Below are 16,631 nucleotides of genomic sequence, written 5' to 3'. Positions count from 1 at the left end.
CGATGTGGCCACGGTTTCAGCCGCTATACAAGCCCCTTTGACTTCCATTATAAAATCAAAGTATTTCAAAAAGTATAAAACATATTATGTGTAAAAGAAGAACATGCTAAAATTATTCCACCACATGTTGTCCATCAAAATGCAGAACAGAAAATAAGACTTACAGGGTTGTTGGGGTCAGGCATGGTGTAGAAAGGCCTCACAGCCAGAGGGTACTTGTCCAGCACGTAGAAGTCAGTGTCATACTGGCAGAACAGACAGACAAGTAGGCAACATTAAAAGTCATGTCAAGTCCATGGATTAAAGCAAAATAAAATCTCACGACTGAAAAAATGTGTATGGCCAAGTCTATAATGCGATTTGTGAAACAGTGTGAAAGAAGCCCCCCCCCTTAGCACCGTTTCCTAAACAATTAACACAATATGTAAAATGATGTTTTAGTAATATTGTTCCTGCTGTTCTAATCTACATACAGCCAACCAGGTGAAGAAATCACAGATTGAGGCTTTAACCTTTGCTTTTATGAAAAATCCAAGACCATTAGGGTTTTATGGAAGATGCTTCTGAACATTTTGTTAGTTTGAACACTTTAAATGCTCCAATTCTTTTTTTAACACAAAATAGCCGATCTACAAGCGACACATTGAGAGCTTGTAGACGCATTGAGAGCTATTTTCACTGCGCAACATGCTTCCATAGAAGACATGCTGGCTTCTATGGAATCCATGCAAGGATGCCCCCCCCCCTCTGCAATTAAAGCAGCAATACATACAGTAGCAAAATGTCTACTGCTGACCAAAAGCCTGTTTAAGCAGAGGAAGTATTGCACTTTTGAGCTTCATGCAATACCACTTCAGTAAAGCTTCTACAAGACCACAGCATGCCATATACTGTACACGTCTCAATTGAAGAGCAGGGGGATCAACTCCATCCACCGCAGTTGTGTTATTTATATTTCTAAACATGCTCTACCATACAGGTTTTATTTAAAAATGTGTTTTATACACCAAAATGTTATGGATTGCAGCTTTAACCCATTAAGACCGGGGAAGCCTATACGTTGTTATACCTTTAAAACCGGGAAAGCATCTGTGTCATTTTAGATGTTGCTATGTATATAGCAACAGTGAATAATTCTTTATTGAATAAATCGATTTAGAACAATGGAACACGTGAAGCCTAACTTAATATTTCTGTACCTTTTCCTTGACAAGGCGGCCGAGCAGCTTTTCATTGGGGGTGCTGTGGAAAAAAGTTAGATATGTCAAGTATTATTATTGAGGTCTGTTCCCTCAGCCAACTGATGCATCATTTATGCTCCGTCATAGGCGCCGTTGCAGACCAAAATAGCCGATATTTAAGCTCACATCACATGTTATTAGCTTAGTTAGATCTCTGCAATATAGCTTATAGCGCGACACTGTCATACGACAAAGTATAAATCGGGCTTGAGGTCTGGAGCACATGGTTGATAGGAAAAGGTTTAATGGCTGCAAATAAATGCGGTAGTGTGTTACTACCATGTACAGTATGGCTGAAGCCATAACATGCATCAGCAATAACTTCTTCTTTTCTATTGTTGTTTTTCTACTAGTTATTTAGCCTATGAATGCATTTGTAAATACTATACATAAAGGTTCTCTTTGTCGAAAACAGCCGATCGACAATATTAATCAAATATTCTTCTGTTATGACATGTCAAGAATAGGGACTTGTTGATGGTTCTATGTGTATATTTTGACGACAATACTTTTGTACTCAAATTTTTTTTTTGTAAGTCAAATTTTGAATACAGGCAGACAGAGCAATTTTATATTGTGGCATTGCTACAATAGTTCTTCCTCCACCACTGACCTCAGGTCTTCCTCGTCTCCCATCTCCACGCCGGCCTTGCGGAGCATGGCCAAGCCCTCCGTGTACTCCAGCCTCAGCGTGGGCTCCAGGAACTTGAAGGGCTCGCTGGGAAACTGCTTGTTTACCGTCTGGATCTCTGTCTGGAAGCTGACACACAAAAACACATCCCCCATCATCACACATTGTGTTACACAGGCTCACGTGGGCCAGTTTTTGCATCAGACACTTTGTAAATAAATCCCCTCTTTTTGCAGAGAGTAGCTTCGTCTGCATTTTTTTGTCAGCATTCTTTCCATCACTTGCTTGTCCTACATTTTCGGTGGAGTCTTTGTGCCAAGAGCACAAACATGTTTTTGTTTTCCATTCTCGTGCTACACTATGCCAGTCCACAAGAGGGCAGGAAAGACCTGTATAACATTTCATAGCTTTCTCCCTTCGGTGACAGGCTGTTGTCGGGAGAGAGAGGAAAGCGTTCATTTTCTCAACGAGTTGACAAGGATATTCAGACAACATTAACACTTGGCTTCCACAGCTGAATGAGCTGTTGTAAAACACCAACACTTGGGAGTTCGCCGACATCTGCTAAGAATGTACAAAACTGCGTGTTGTACAGCTTGTCAAAACATCAGCTCTTCTTCAACAAAAGCAGAGCCTACTGTGGCATGTAATTTGCAGCCATTGTTTTAGTGTGATCGCAATGTGACTGCTCATTAAATTTGAGGATTACAAAACTGCCTTTTCAATTAGAAAAGTACGATGTGAGCCAAGGATGACAGTGGCATGCCTGGCACAACGCGCACCACCCCCTGGCACCACCAAACTAATATCAATGTGTCACCATGCTCATCACGGCCTATTAAGAGTTTGAGCTTTGATAGATAGATTTTTATTATTATTCAAATTCAGGTCTTATCATATTTTCCCCCTACTGTGGAAATCTTTGTCAGATTAATACGATTGCGCCGAGTGCATCTCAATCCATGCCTCTCCATCTACATGTGACTCTTGTTATATATAAAAAGGTATGGTTGCTCGTCTGCAACCATACCTTTCAACCTGGCATCCCTATTTTCGGATGTCCTTAAATCATCTCTGTCGAGTGGAAACCTCATACTTTATGTGTGTGTTACTTTTCAGGATTCAAATTCAAAAGCATCAAATGTAGCAGATCTACAAGCTTGTGGCTTTTGTGTGACGCTGTAGTATGATCAAGTAGGGCATTCATTTATGAAAAGACACAAAAAGTTAGAATATGGAGATAAGAGGTTTCTGCCCGACAGCAATGATATGCCTCCTCCCAAAAATGGCATCCACAATTATTTAGCTATTTTAGGAAATGGGGCTTAAAGTGGCATGTTATTTTTCCCCACCCCTTATTCTTTTCCCCTGAAATGACGCCTCTGCTTTTCTTACTTGTCTCGGAGGCCTTTGAAGATCTGCACCATGGTTTCGGTGATGGAGTCGATGACCTCGTGGTAGTGGTAGTTGAAGGTCAGCTCGATATCCAGACCCACAAACTCTGTGAGGTGACGGTGGGTGTTGGAATCCTCCGCTCGGAACACTGGAACGGATGGGATTTTCACATCAAAGAGTTCTTAACCACTTAAAACCCCAGCATCCTTATTGTTGGGGAAAGCTTTCGCAGAAAATGGCAGATCGACAAGCTCACTGTGAGCTTGTTGGTTGGCTATTTTCAGCTAAAGCTTTCCACACAATAACAAAAAAAGAAAATAAAAGACACTAGTATAGAGTGTTTAAGGGGGCCATGACGTGTCTGCACGATCAGGTCTTTCTCTACGACAGTGCTTTTCCAAGATCTCCCGGGTTCAGAGCCCAAGTCTTGAAAATCTCAAAAGTGTTCGTGCACTTTCAGAACTCAGCCACCCAAGCACCCTTAACCCATTAAGACCGGGAACGCATCTGTCTAAACACTTTAACCATTATTTTATACTTTGGATATTCAAAAATAGCAGATATACAAGCTCGAACTTTTTTAAAGCAATTTTTTTTTTACTCAAATCTTTGCTTCTGGGGGGTCCCTGGAACATATTTTGAGATGGGGGTCCACGGCCAAATACATATAATTTTGAGGGTCCTTGACATGAAACAGTTTTGAGTTTTTTCAAAAAACTGTTAGGATTTAGAGGACATTTGTAGAATCCCCAGAAGCGAAGATTTGAGTTACAAATGTTCGCTTTGAAAAATATTTAGATTTGCAGGAAAAAAAACATGATTTTTTGAAAATAGCTGATCTACAAGCTCATAGAGCTTGTATATCTGCTATTTTTGATTAGCCAAGGTATAAGATAATGGTTTTTTTTTTTTTTTGGAAAAAAATAAAATTACGTTTTTTACGTCAGTGGCAGGATTGGTAAACGGGACAAATTACGTTTTTTACGTCAGTGGCAGTGAATGAGTTAATGGGTTAAAATAAAATAAGAATTGCCAATTATTTGGGGGCCCACTTGCAATATTCTCACAGCCCACTAGAGGGCCCGGGCCCACAGCTCTTCTGTGTTTGGGTACTTGTTTGTGTAACCAACCACTCACTGTTGGCAGTCATGGAACTGTGCGTGACTGGCTCAATGTATTGGCTAATAGCGATAGATGGAAATAACTGATTGCCTAACACTGAGATAACGTTGCTGTCGGGCAGAAACCAACTTTTTGTGTTTTTTTTTGCAAATGAATGTGCTACTTGATCATACTACAGTGTCACACAAAAGCATCAAAAGTAGCAGATCAAGTGTTTTGAGCTTGTAAATCTGCTACTTTTGCAAAAGAAAATATTTGAATCCTGAAACAGTTTTGGACATAGTTTCCACCTGACAGAGACGACATAGTATATACTAGGGGTGTAACGATACGTTTTAACAACGATTCGATACGTATCACGATACTTGGTTGTCGATACGATACATGAACGATACAGGTTAATTTAGAACGATACGATACGTTTCGATTCAGCGATTTAGTCGATACGATACATGAACGATACAGGACAGGTTAATTTAGAACGATACGATTCGATTCAATGATTTAAAATCGATATAGTAACTATTTATTTACCCAAGAATTCTGTGTGAAAAATAAATACCTGGATACTGGATATAAACCCCTCTTTCTCTTTTCTTCTTCTTAAAAGTACTTAGTATTGATATAATTGATTATTTGCATTGCAGAACGATTCGATACGATTATTTGCATTGCAAAACGATTCGATACGATTCAAAGTCAAACGATACGATATTTAGCTGTTTGCATATCGATATAGTAGATCGTTGAAAATTCAAAAAGATGCATCGATGCAGTTACTGTATCGTTACGGGCCTAGTATATACAGTATAAAAAGATAAAAGTACATTGTGAATGACACGGTACCATAAACTCTTTCACCAGTCCCAGCGCTCCATTCGAACTAAACTTTACGACAGCTCTGATTGTGTTTAAGAGCAAGCGGAGACCTTGGAAAGGTAGCTAATAGCTGCTACTACTGGACTACTGCATACATTGGGGAATTCAATACATTCTGGCCCAGTACTTAATTAACTTTTTTTTAAGGATTTTTTTTTAATGTCAAATCAGTATGGTAGAGTATGTAATACAATATAACGTATACAATTGGGGTGGTTGTATTTTTGTATCCCTGCACATTTAGATCGTGTCAAAGGTCATCTCTCACCTAGACACAGGATCTGACACGAATGTTGAAGCTGAAGATTCAATTTATCTACCTGAGCAAGCAGGCAGACTCTATAATGTCAGCACTTGCGCAAGAAACAGGGTTCAAATCCATGGTAAATAGAGGAAAGTTACACAGTGCAGCTTTAACCTGGTCAAGAGGTTTTCCAACAAGATAGTGGGAAAAGCACAGCTACCACATACACAAACCCCTAGCATCCCTATATTCTGGGGTGAATATCCAGCAAAAATCACAGCTCACAGCACGTTGCAATGCGTCATGTTGTTGTGAGCTTGTAGATCGCCTATTTTCTATTGACCCCTGGGGGACTTTTAGAGGTGTGGAGTAGTGTTAACAGGAGGTGTGGAGGAGTGTAATGGGAGGTGTGGATGGATGGAGGAGTGTAACTGGCAGGTGTCAATTAGTTACCTGGTCCCACGCAGAAGACCTTGTCGAAGTCGGCGCAGATGCACATCTGCTTGTAGAGCTGGGGAGACTGGGCCAGGTAGGCACTGGTTTTGAAGTAGGACACGGTGAACACGTTGGCCCCGCCTTCGCTGGCAGCTGGAGGTGGACATTAAAGAAGTTAGGGACCCCCATGCAGATTCAGCAAAGATTCAAGTTAAAAATGCATATACATATTCAAAGATTTGCATACATGTTTTTTTTTCAAAAATAGCCAAAGAAATCCAAAGTGACACAGCTGGAGGTGGACATTAAAGAAGGTCGGGCAACAGATAAGGACGACTTCACACATACTACACAATATCTAGACCAGTGGTTCTCAAACCTTTTCATGTCGAGGACCCCCAAATTAATATGTATTTGGCCGTGGACCCCCCCCCCCCCCACACACACACACACACACTTTGCATTGTAAATATTCTGGGAACTCAGATTACATTGTAAAAACCATCAAAACCATCTGGAAGCCTTTCTACAGTTAAACATAGAAATAAATGTATATTGATTATGTTAAGTGTCCCTGTAATTGTCGAGTGGTACGGTCAAGAAGCAGCAATGGCAATACTACTTCCACTGCTGACATCACAGCCTGAAGTGATTTGTGTCGATTCGTTGATATAAGAAATAAAATCAAATTATAAAATTAAACTGGATGAGTCAATTTAAACCTACATGAGCAAGATTAAGTCAAGTTGATGGTTCTAAATTACTGTTCCAATACCTTTTCGGTTAGGGTTAGGCCCAGCCCTAGTCAGGCGGTACCCCCCATAAAACCAGACAGACTTACATCGACCCATATAGTAGGACTTTTCAAGTTTCATAAGTGTGTTGTTATGACTGCTAATCTGAAGGGTGGGGTCTGGGTTCATGCTAGTGTATATCATGTTCACTGAACAACATGCCACGGGGTGGAGCAGGAAGTCGGTTGTGCGGTTTTTCAAACAAAATACTGCCAACGTCAATACAGAGCTTTCTACCGCCGAGTGAAAAAGGGCGCCAGATTTGAATTTTTACCAGTGCCACGCTGGCTCGAGCTGTCATTGGGCGCCAAAGGAAGAAAAGGGAAGTGAAAGTGTCTTTGTTTACGCCACACTTGTGACTCAAACCTGGTAGGTGCGTGGGTGGTCTGCAGAGAAGCTGCATGAGACACTTAATATACCTAACAACAAACTGTAATACTTGAGCAGAGAATTTAAGCTAAAATACATCCCCAAAACAAAAATAAAAACCTGAGATTAAAGCCGGCTGCCTTTCACTGATGCAACAGTTCATTTTTTCAAACAAAATACGACCAATGTCAAGGTGTGTGCGTGTGTGTGCGTGTGCGTGTGCGTGTGCGTGTGTGTGTGTGTGTGTGTGTGCGTGCTTACATCTCTACTACCCACAGCTGTACAGAACTAACGTCAGGCAGCATGAAAGGAACTGGAGGCCGGCGTTATAATGGTTGAGGGGCCCCCCTCAATTCCCTTACACTGGTTATCTGTCTGTTTTTTACGATTTTAATAATTTACTGATTAGGCTACTTTTTGGTACATCATGGCCTGGCGATCCTTGTTACATTTTGGAGTTGTTATTTATGTGTGCCAGCCACAGGCAGGAACCCGACGGCCTCAGGCAGGAACTTGACACACCCTCAGGCAGGAAGGCAGGAATCCTTAGCACTTAGGTGCTAAGGATTTATGAAGCCAGTATCTTCTTATGAATGCCTTCATAAAATGTACTGTAAACGACTTTCCACTATAACATTTTTGAAATGTTATAGTTTGATTCCCTTAACCACTTTCAACCTGGTGTGCCCTATAATGGGCATGTCATCATAGCAAAAATGGCCAAAATAGCCGATCTACAAGCTTGTAGATCGGCTATTTTAAGTACAAAACAGGGCTAAGTGGTTAATGTTTTTATTCCTCACTGCGCTTTCTATTTTATACATTTTATTCATGCATCTTCAGTTTTAAGCAAAGCACTTTGTAACTTTGTAACTGAGTGCTTTATAAATAATTTTCATTGCTATTGTCCTGTCTTCAGAATTAGTTCTTAATATGCACAGATGGAGAGAATGGAGAGACGGTGCAGCAACGTTCTCCCGATCATCGATTTGGGGGGGGAAGTGAGGATGATGAAAGGGGGATGTGAGGTCTGAGGAATCGATGGGCGGTTCGATCCAGGCGCTGGGTATTCCTGGTGGCGGGTTGAGATAAAAAACCTCAGCGCCCTCACAGAGCGCAAATCCATCCTTCCACCACTGTGGCTTTGAAGAGAGAAGCTCGTGTCCTCGATTTGGGTTCAATTTGTCTGCGAGCCAAAGATACCAGACGTATTTGAGAAGCAGGTTTAAAAGCTCCCCAAGTTTAGCCACGTTTAACCCGGCTGGCATCCCTATTTTGGGCACGTCAATATAGGCGTGTTGTGAGCTTGTAGATCGGCTAAAGCGTAACTATTTTTTTGAATTAATACAATGTAATTTTGTCCAATCTGTATGGTAGAGTATGTTAATACAATATAACTTATACAATTGGGGTGGTTGTATTTTGTGTCCCTGGTCTTCTATTGAGACATTTAGATCGATCATGTGTGTAGTGTGTTTAAGAGAGAGAGAGAGTGTGTGTGTGTGTGTGTGTGTGTGTGTGTGTGTGTGTGTGTGTGTGTGTGTGTGTGTGTGTGTGTGTGTGTGTGTGTGTGTGTGTGTGTGTGTGTGTGTGTGTGTGTGTGTGTGTGTGTGTGTGTGTGTGTGTGCGCGCGCGCGCGTGCGTGCGTGCGTGCGTGCGTGCGTGTGTGTGTGTGTGTGTGTGTGTACAGTACATACTGTTCATGTGTACTCTGTGCTCAAGTTGTGGGTGCTGTGTACTGAGCAGATGTGTGTGTGTGTGTGTGTGTTGCATGTAAGACAGAGGAACATGATGCTTGGGAGGTGAAACTTGAGGAGCGGCACCCACTGAGCCACACCTGTAGGTGGCAACGAACGGAGACGCAAAAGGAGCGCATCACTCTGCCAAAACATCAGACTGAAATGATTCAAATGCCAAGTCATTTGAACTCTTAATGGCCTCTCTTTGGCAGAAGAACGTGTTGTGAGCTTGTTAATATCGTCTCTGTCGAGTGGAAACTTAATTATGTTCCAATTCTGTACATTTTCAGGATTCAAATTAAAAAAGTAGCAAAAGTAGCAGATCTACAAGCTCACGCTGCGTTTCGAGCTTGTATTGTGTGACGCTGTAGTATGATCAAGTAGGGCGTTCATTTACGGGAAAAAAACACAAAAGGTTAGAATATGGATAAGAGGTTTCTGCCCGACAGCGATATTATGCCATTTTGGATGCGTGACACTAACGCACAACTAAGAAGTATAAATCAGGCTTAAATTAGGCATGAGTGGTGCTCGTTTGTACCGGAGATGATTTTGGGGGTCTGGATCTCCACGAAGCCCTTCTTAGTGAGGGTCTCCCTGAAGAGCTGGCATACTCCTGACTGCAGGCGGAAGACGGCTTGGCTGGTTGTCGTCTGTGGGCGGTGGACACAAAACACAAAACAAACACACACGGCCGCACACAGAGCAGCGTTAACACTTGTACTTGCGTGATTCCCCCCTGGTTTATAAAGCGATCGTAAATAAAGTTTACGAAGACAACGCTTGACATTTTCTGTTTGTGCACGTCTTCTCCGCACAGAGCAAGCATCACTCAGTCAATGTGTTGTCAGCAGTGGCGTGGGTGGGATAAGTTCAAACTCAGAAAAAAAGGCCTGAGGACATTTAACCATACAATTAGAAATGAATAACCTGACATCATGGGGGAGCAGTAAAACTAAACTGCATAGGGGGTGGGGGGGGGGGGGGACTATAGCAACGTTAGACTATAGTGTGTCACTAAATAGGTGTGTGAGCAGCTCCCTTAATCGATTGACTCATTTCACAGGGTTTTTCCTCAGGAAACTGGCTCCATTGGCTTTCAACCATTGGCAATTATTCATCCCCATAAACCAAAGCGGGGTCTGGCAGGCCACGGCCCCCTTTCAATACAACAGACGTAAAAAAAGAACCTGCTTTAATTGAAAGGCTTCGTATTTCTCTTTCCACTGATTGTCCAAAGTCCCACATGGGCGTCGTCCCAACTTCTCCCATTGTGAGAGAGGAAAAGTGATAATGACTGAATACTGGCAACCTCATCAATCTGCAGACAATGCCACGGGTGCCGCCGTCTAGCCAAGATTACCTTCGGCTAATTTTCAACCTGAATCTTATTAAATATGTAGAAAGAAAATGATTTTTTCTACATTTTTTTAAGGAAAGGGAATTGTCAAGAGGAACCCAAATAAAAAGCCTTATCTATACAATCACCTCAAATCCTATATATTTTGATAACTGCCAACATCTGGGTCACATTGGACATCAGTGGTTCTAAAACCGTTTCATGTCAAGGACCCCAAATGGACCCCATGTATTTGGCCACAAATCCCCATTTGAAAAGATGTTGTGCCAGGGACCATCATAATAGATTTGTCAATATCGGTCACGACTTTTCAAAAATAGCCGCAGCTTGTGGATCTACTATTTTTAAATAGCCAAAGAATTTAACCCGTTTAGACCTGAGGCCGATTCTAAAAAGGTTTTATAAATCCTACCCAAGTTTTGTGAGAAAAATATATATATATGTTGCTATATATAGCGTCTCTGTCGGTTGGAAATCTCACGTGTCCAAAACTGTTACTTTTCAGTAACAGCCCAAAACCTTCGAGCTTGCAGATCTGCTATTTTTGATTTTGTGTGCCGCTGTCGTATGATCAAGAAGGGCGTTAATTTATGAAAAAACACGAAAAGTTAAAATATGGATATGCAACGATATATAGCACCGATATATAGCAACAACTAAAATGACATGCGTTCCCCGCTTGAATACGCATGTTTCAAGGTCCTAATGGGTTAAATAGAGCGTTAAGCGTTTAAACTGTTCCTCATTTTGCTGTCCCCCAACGACCCCCTGGGAAACAGTGCTGTACATCACGAGGCAACATTACAACATGACTCACATGACAAGCCCCGCCCTCTGAAAAAGATCGTTGACAGATTTAGAGGTTACATAACTGGAAAGCACTTCCTGTTGATTAAAGTTTGCTGTGATGGTGGCAATATATTATTAGTAGGGTAGTAGTAGTAGTGTAACCACTTCTCCATTTTGACTGTGTGTCCCCATGGTGAGGGCAGGGAACATCACTTGACTGTGACTTGCATCACAGTTTTGGTTGGTTGGATGGTGTGGCTTTTTGGGTTTTGGTAGTTAACTGCCACAGTATGGTTTCACACTTCCAACTGACAGGTTTCCAACACACACACACACACACACACACACACACACACACACACACACACACACACACACACACACACACACACACACACACCAAAGCTCAGCGGCCTCCTCTTCTTTTTAGCTTTAGTAAACACGGCCGTCCGGATATACACTAAAAAGAACATTTGAACAGCAATATCGTTTTTTTGTTTCGTTTCCATTTGGAAAACAAGACACTGTGGTACAATGTCAACATTTTGAGTTTAACACGTTAAAACCGGGAAAGCATCCGTGTCATTTTATATTTTAGCTATATAGCAATATACGTTTTTCAGAAAACTCTTAGGATTTAGAACAGTGGTTCTTAAAAATAGCAGTTGTACAAGCTCACAGCGCGTCACTTGGTGCCACGCTGCAAGCTTGTACATCTGCTATTTTTTTTTACATTTTTGAAAAATCGTGAAAATTATCTTGAATCTTTTAACACAAATATTCACTTCTGGGGGTCCCTCCCTGGCACAAAACATTTTCAGATGGGGGGTCCGTGGCCAAATACATATCATTTTTGGAGGTCCTTGACACGACAAAGTTTGAGAACCACTGATGTAAGAAGGCATTTGTAGAATCGGCCTCAGCAGTGAAGTTGGGGGGGGGTTAGTGTATAAGAAGCCATTCATTACTGAAGGTTTTTTATGGTTCCCTGTGAGGATAAGACGCCTGTCTGCCTGCCTGGCCGCCCGTCTTGTCTGTCTGCCTGTGTGAGAACCACTTTACAGCTTCACTGAGCTCTGAGGTGCAGACAGAGCTGATAACAGGCCCCAAGTCCAAGAGCTCAAAGGGCAAAGTGTTGTAGAAACAGGTGTTTTTGTGCTTTGACAGTGAAGCTATACCCAGCACAGAGCTGCTTCGGCTGCTTCCTGTCATCTGTGTGACAAACTAGCATGGTTCACACCAGTGAGACCCTCTATGGCAGGGGTCTTCAACGTTTTTTTCAGGCCAAGGACCCCCTAGCTGAAATAGAGATGATTTTTTAAACATTTTTCGCAGATTTTTTGCCAAAAATAGCAGATCTACAAGTTTGGCTAAAGTTCTACTCAGAAAAGGGATGCCAGGGTTTAAGTGGTTAATGTAAAAAAATCATATCACACAAAGATTTAGCGGCCTCCCTGTAATAACTCTGAGGACCTGGACCCCCTGTTGAAGACTCCTGCTCTATGGCCCAGGCTCTGCTAATAGTCACATTAGGTGCTGTAAGTGATATTCTTTTGTTTTTTTTAAAACGTTTTTTTGTTGTTAAAAAGGTTAATGCTCTAGATTCTAGTACAGTGGTTCTCAAACCTTTTCACAAGGACCCCCAAGTTGATATGTATTTGGCCACGGACCCCCATCTGAAAATGTTAACTTACTACAAAATAACTACCTTTGCTGGGGAACCCCTGGAACCCTGAAATTAAAATAAACAGTACACTTTCAGGTGGGTCATCAATTTCATCCAAACATGAGGAGAGATCCCATTATCAGCTTAAATTTGACAGTATTTCAATTTCAATTTTGGCTGCCCTTTTTTTTTCCTCCCAGCAATTCCAATTTCATTTGTTCATCCTGTATCCTATATGAGTCCACTGACCTGATTGGATTAAATTGGTATCCTGACCTGAAAATATATATTTATGTTTAGTAAAGAGCTGGAGAGACAGGGAGACACTCCTGTTACTGAACGAGCACTCGATAGCAATGATTACGATCAGAATATAGAGATGTTTAATACTTATTTTAACAGAAAAATATCACTTACACTCCTTTTAACATTTAGCCCCTCTCGCACTATAGCATGCCAGTGGCCTAATCACATACTTCTGACGCTTCACCCGGAAGCCAGAGAATCAGATAATTTTCTATGCATATTAATTGAAGTTTGAAAACTTATGATATGACTGTGTTGAACTTTATTCCAATTACCATGTTTTCTTTAAAAAGCTGGATGGGTTTTAATCAAAATAAATCAAGTTTGCCTTTCGGGCAAGCCGCAAAACATATTTTATGCGGTTTCAAATATTTCAACTAACTGATGTTGTCTTGATTTATCTTAGCCTGACAGTTAACAAGCCTCAAATATGAGCCTGTTCCTTTTTGTGGGATTAGATAAGCAACCAAGACAAGCACCCTGTAACACCGCATAATAATGTAATAACACCGGATAATGTGTTTTCATAATGTGAACATAATGAACATTTTGACAGGTTTGCCGGGTGTTTTTCAGAGCGTTACGTGTTCCTCCAGGGAGAAGAAGCAGTATCTTACCCTGAGGTCAATCACCCTGTTGTCTAGCCTGGTGTCCTGGTTGACTGTGGCTCTGCCATCCTGAGGGGAAAAGAGAAGAAAAACACAATTAAATCAGTAGTTCTTAAACTTTTTCCAAGTCAAGGACGCCCAAATTGTATTTGTATTTTGACCCCATCTGAAAAGGTTTCGTGTCGGGGACCCCCAGAAGAGCAGATTTATGTTAAGAATAAAGACTAAAGAGTATTAGAATGTGTCAAACTAGCTATAGAACACATGCTCAGAAGCATCTTCTATAAAAAAAAAACTGAATGGTTTCGGATATTTCATAAAGGATCAATCTGCAATTTCTTATACTGGTTGGGCTGTATGTAGAACAGCAAGAACCTATAGTAGGTTTAGAATGATAATACCTAAATATCATAATTCTACATATTGTGATAATTGTTTAGGAAACACAGCACACAAAACATTTCAGTCGTAAAAATGTGTTGTTGCTTTAATACCTGAGGATGAATGGACGGGTGAAATAGTTTTTCTGGCTTTTTTTATTGATAGCTCAGTGGAGAGAGACAGGAAACAAAGAGAGAGAGAGTATGGGAGTGGCATGCAGCAAATGGTCTGCCCCTGCCCGGGATTTGAACCGGTGCCTCCGAGTCTGAGCTTATGCACCCCAACCACTGGGATATTGGGCGCCCATAATCTAACCATTTAAGCTCCGTTACTTTAGACGGTGTCACACCAGAACAGCAACAATAGCAGATATACACGTAGAGCTGTGAAGCTTTGTGAGCTTGTAGAATTACTATTTTTGAAAATATTAATAATTGCCAGGTTGAAAGTGATCAACTCTGGGGGTGTAACTCAACACTCAGGATTTAGCTGTGTACCATGTGGTATTTGCATTGCATACACATTTGCGTATGCAGCATTTGCATAATGCGTAAGTCCCAGCATCACCCTTTCCTTCCTTCGTTAGTGGTCACTTTTATGTTTTTGATTATCATCATGCCACATTAATGTCAAGAGGGCCAGCAAATTAGGAACTTCTCAGAGGCCAACAACATCCTGTTTTAGCCCCGTATCGTACAAACATTTGGAGAACCAATGACCCAGTGAGAACCTATCAATGATTGGTAGCAGGGTTCACCACAGTTGTAATAACCTGTGTGCACGAGTGTCCGGAGCCCCATTTTTATAGGCAGCCGTAACCGGTAGAGAGGCCCGTGTCTGGTAATCAGAAGCTCACTGGTCAGTCATTGAATCGCCCATCTACGTGCCCAAATGTCCCTGAGCAAGACACTGAACCCTAAACCCCCCCGCCCCACCCACCCACCCACCAGCGCTCATCTGAGCAATCCAGCTGCTGGGTGAATGCAGAAAAGTTATTTCCCCCCACAGGACAATACAATACTCCTTTTCTTTTCCCTTCCTTCCATGTCTGTGTCACTTGGGGTCACCTAGCCCAGTGCGGGGCCCAGTGCGGAGACAGCTGAGGGACTGTCACTGTTTATGCAGTAAGCCAATCCATGCAGCTGCAACAAGGACCCCAGGTGTTTTCTGTTGGGGGGGGGGGGGTGTTCGGCCCCGTCTGTCACGCCACGTGCTCCCGTCTATGCTCCTCTTGCACCTGCTGTCAGGGTCAGTCGGGGAGGCACGGGACACTTTTCCAGCCTGTCTGTCTTTCTGTCTGTCCGTCCCACCGGTTTGCCTGCCTCTGTCCTCCTCACGCCTCTCTGCGTGAGACAGAGTGAGCAGGATGTGCTCGCTCTATTAGCTCAGCGCACAACAGGACCGCTGGGAAAGTGTGACCTCACCTCCCCCTGGAAGCTCTAGTTCCTCCTACCATGAAACATTTACTGTTTCAGCCGAGTTCTTCCCCGTGTTTCTTATTGTCGTCTCACTCCCGAGTTGCACACAGGGTTTTAGCTTCCGTTGAGACCTGTACTTGTAGCTACAGTGGACATTAAACTGTCCCGTGTTTTTTGCACGCCATTATCAGCTTCCTCGTTATTGTTGAGACAGTTGAATGTTGCATTGTGTTGGTCAATATAGCGTTAATTATGGCATATGGTTATACAGTTGGATAATTGTATTATTTTTGACTAGGGCGGGGAATGCCGTCTTGTGTTTGGTTATTTTATTCAGCGGTTCTCAAAGGGGTCCTTGGGGGGTTCCGGGGGGTCCCCAGTAAAGGTAGTTAATAGAGCATCACAATCATTTTAACCACTTCATTCTACATGCTGGCCATTCAAAAATAGCAGATCTACAAGTCTACAATTTATTCTATTGCCAGTTTGACCCACTCTTATACTCTTTAGTCTTTATTCTTAAAATGCCATAAAAATGGCAGAAATCACTTGAATCCATTCATTGGGTCTCACCTCATCGCCCTCCCCCTCGGGCCTGACGGCGTCCTCCAGCTGCAGGGGCAGGCGGGGCTCCGCCTGGCTGACCACGAAGATCTAACAGAGAGGGGAAGTGAAAGGGAAGAAGAGACACAGACGGGGCAGTCAATTAACGGTCACTCAAGCCGAAAAAAAAAAGATTACCCAAGGTTCCGTTGGTCACAATTCCACAGGAAGTGGAAAGTACCTGGATTTCAAATAAAGGGGCTTGACGGCAAAAGCGAAAGAAAACAGTTTGAAACTGAAAGTCTCACGTACAGTTTGTGAAACAAAAGGTCTCGTACGTGGGTGGGTGGGTGTGTATGTGGTTGCATGTGCGCATGTGGTTGTGCGTGTACTGCGTCGGTGTTTGAATCATGTCTATAGGGAAACGTGGGAAATTTTGTTTATGCGAGGCAGGAGGCACATTTTCAAATGGGGGGGGGGGGGGGGGGGTTGTGGGGCGCATTTATGGTAAGTGTGATATAAAGTATTTTCGTTAATTCAGCAGTTGCACCAAAAAGTATTGTTTAATGAGAAGATATAATTTCAGGAGAGAACCTTTGCACATCCACTTCCTTCAGATGCAGGTGCATTGGGACAGTGACAAATGACGCAATCATGAACAGAGATTCATGAACAAAAATCCCACACTCTTCTCTTACTCAGCAGCATCAG

At 42.3% G+C, this 16,631-nt stretch overlaps 1 protein-coding gene and 1 long non-coding RNA gene across 2 annotated transcripts in view; both read right to left on the bottom strand.

Moving 5' to 3' along the window:
- Nucleotides 1-16,631, bottom strand: part of LOC308105620 — a 268,182-nt gene that overhangs the window by 49,623 nt on the left and 201,928 nt on the right. The window lies entirely within an intron of this gene.
- The window catches only part of dars1 (aspartyl-tRNA synthetase 1), a 40,840-nt gene that overhangs the window by 2,976 nt on the left and 21,233 nt on the right, over nt 1-16,631 (bottom strand). The window contains exons 8-15 of the mRNA XM_080412892.1: nt 15,951-16,031; nt 13,588-13,647; nt 9,391-9,502; nt 5,966-6,100; nt 3,268-3,415; nt 1,855-2,001; nt 1,200-1,242; nt 165-245 (exon numbers count right to left, since the gene is read on the bottom strand). Coding sequence (XP_080269018.1) covers nt 165-245; nt 1,200-1,242; nt 1,855-2,001; nt 3,268-3,415; nt 5,966-6,100; nt 9,391-9,502; nt 13,588-13,647; nt 15,951-16,031 — 807 coding nt within the window. The remainder of the gene's footprint in view (nt 1-164; nt 246-1,199; nt 1,243-1,854; nt 2,002-3,267; nt 3,416-5,965; nt 6,101-9,390; nt 9,503-13,587; nt 13,648-15,950; nt 16,032-16,631) is intronic.

Source organism: Gymnoscopelus braueri, assembly GCF_963280865.1.
Source record: "Gymnoscopelus braueri genome assembly, chromosome: 18".
Classification (NCBI taxonomy): domain Eukaryota; kingdom Metazoa; phylum Chordata; class Actinopteri; order Myctophiformes; family Myctophidae; genus Gymnoscopelus; species Gymnoscopelus braueri.
Note: the sequence above shows the minus strand (reverse complement) of the source record. Positions and strands in the feature narration are given on the sequence as shown.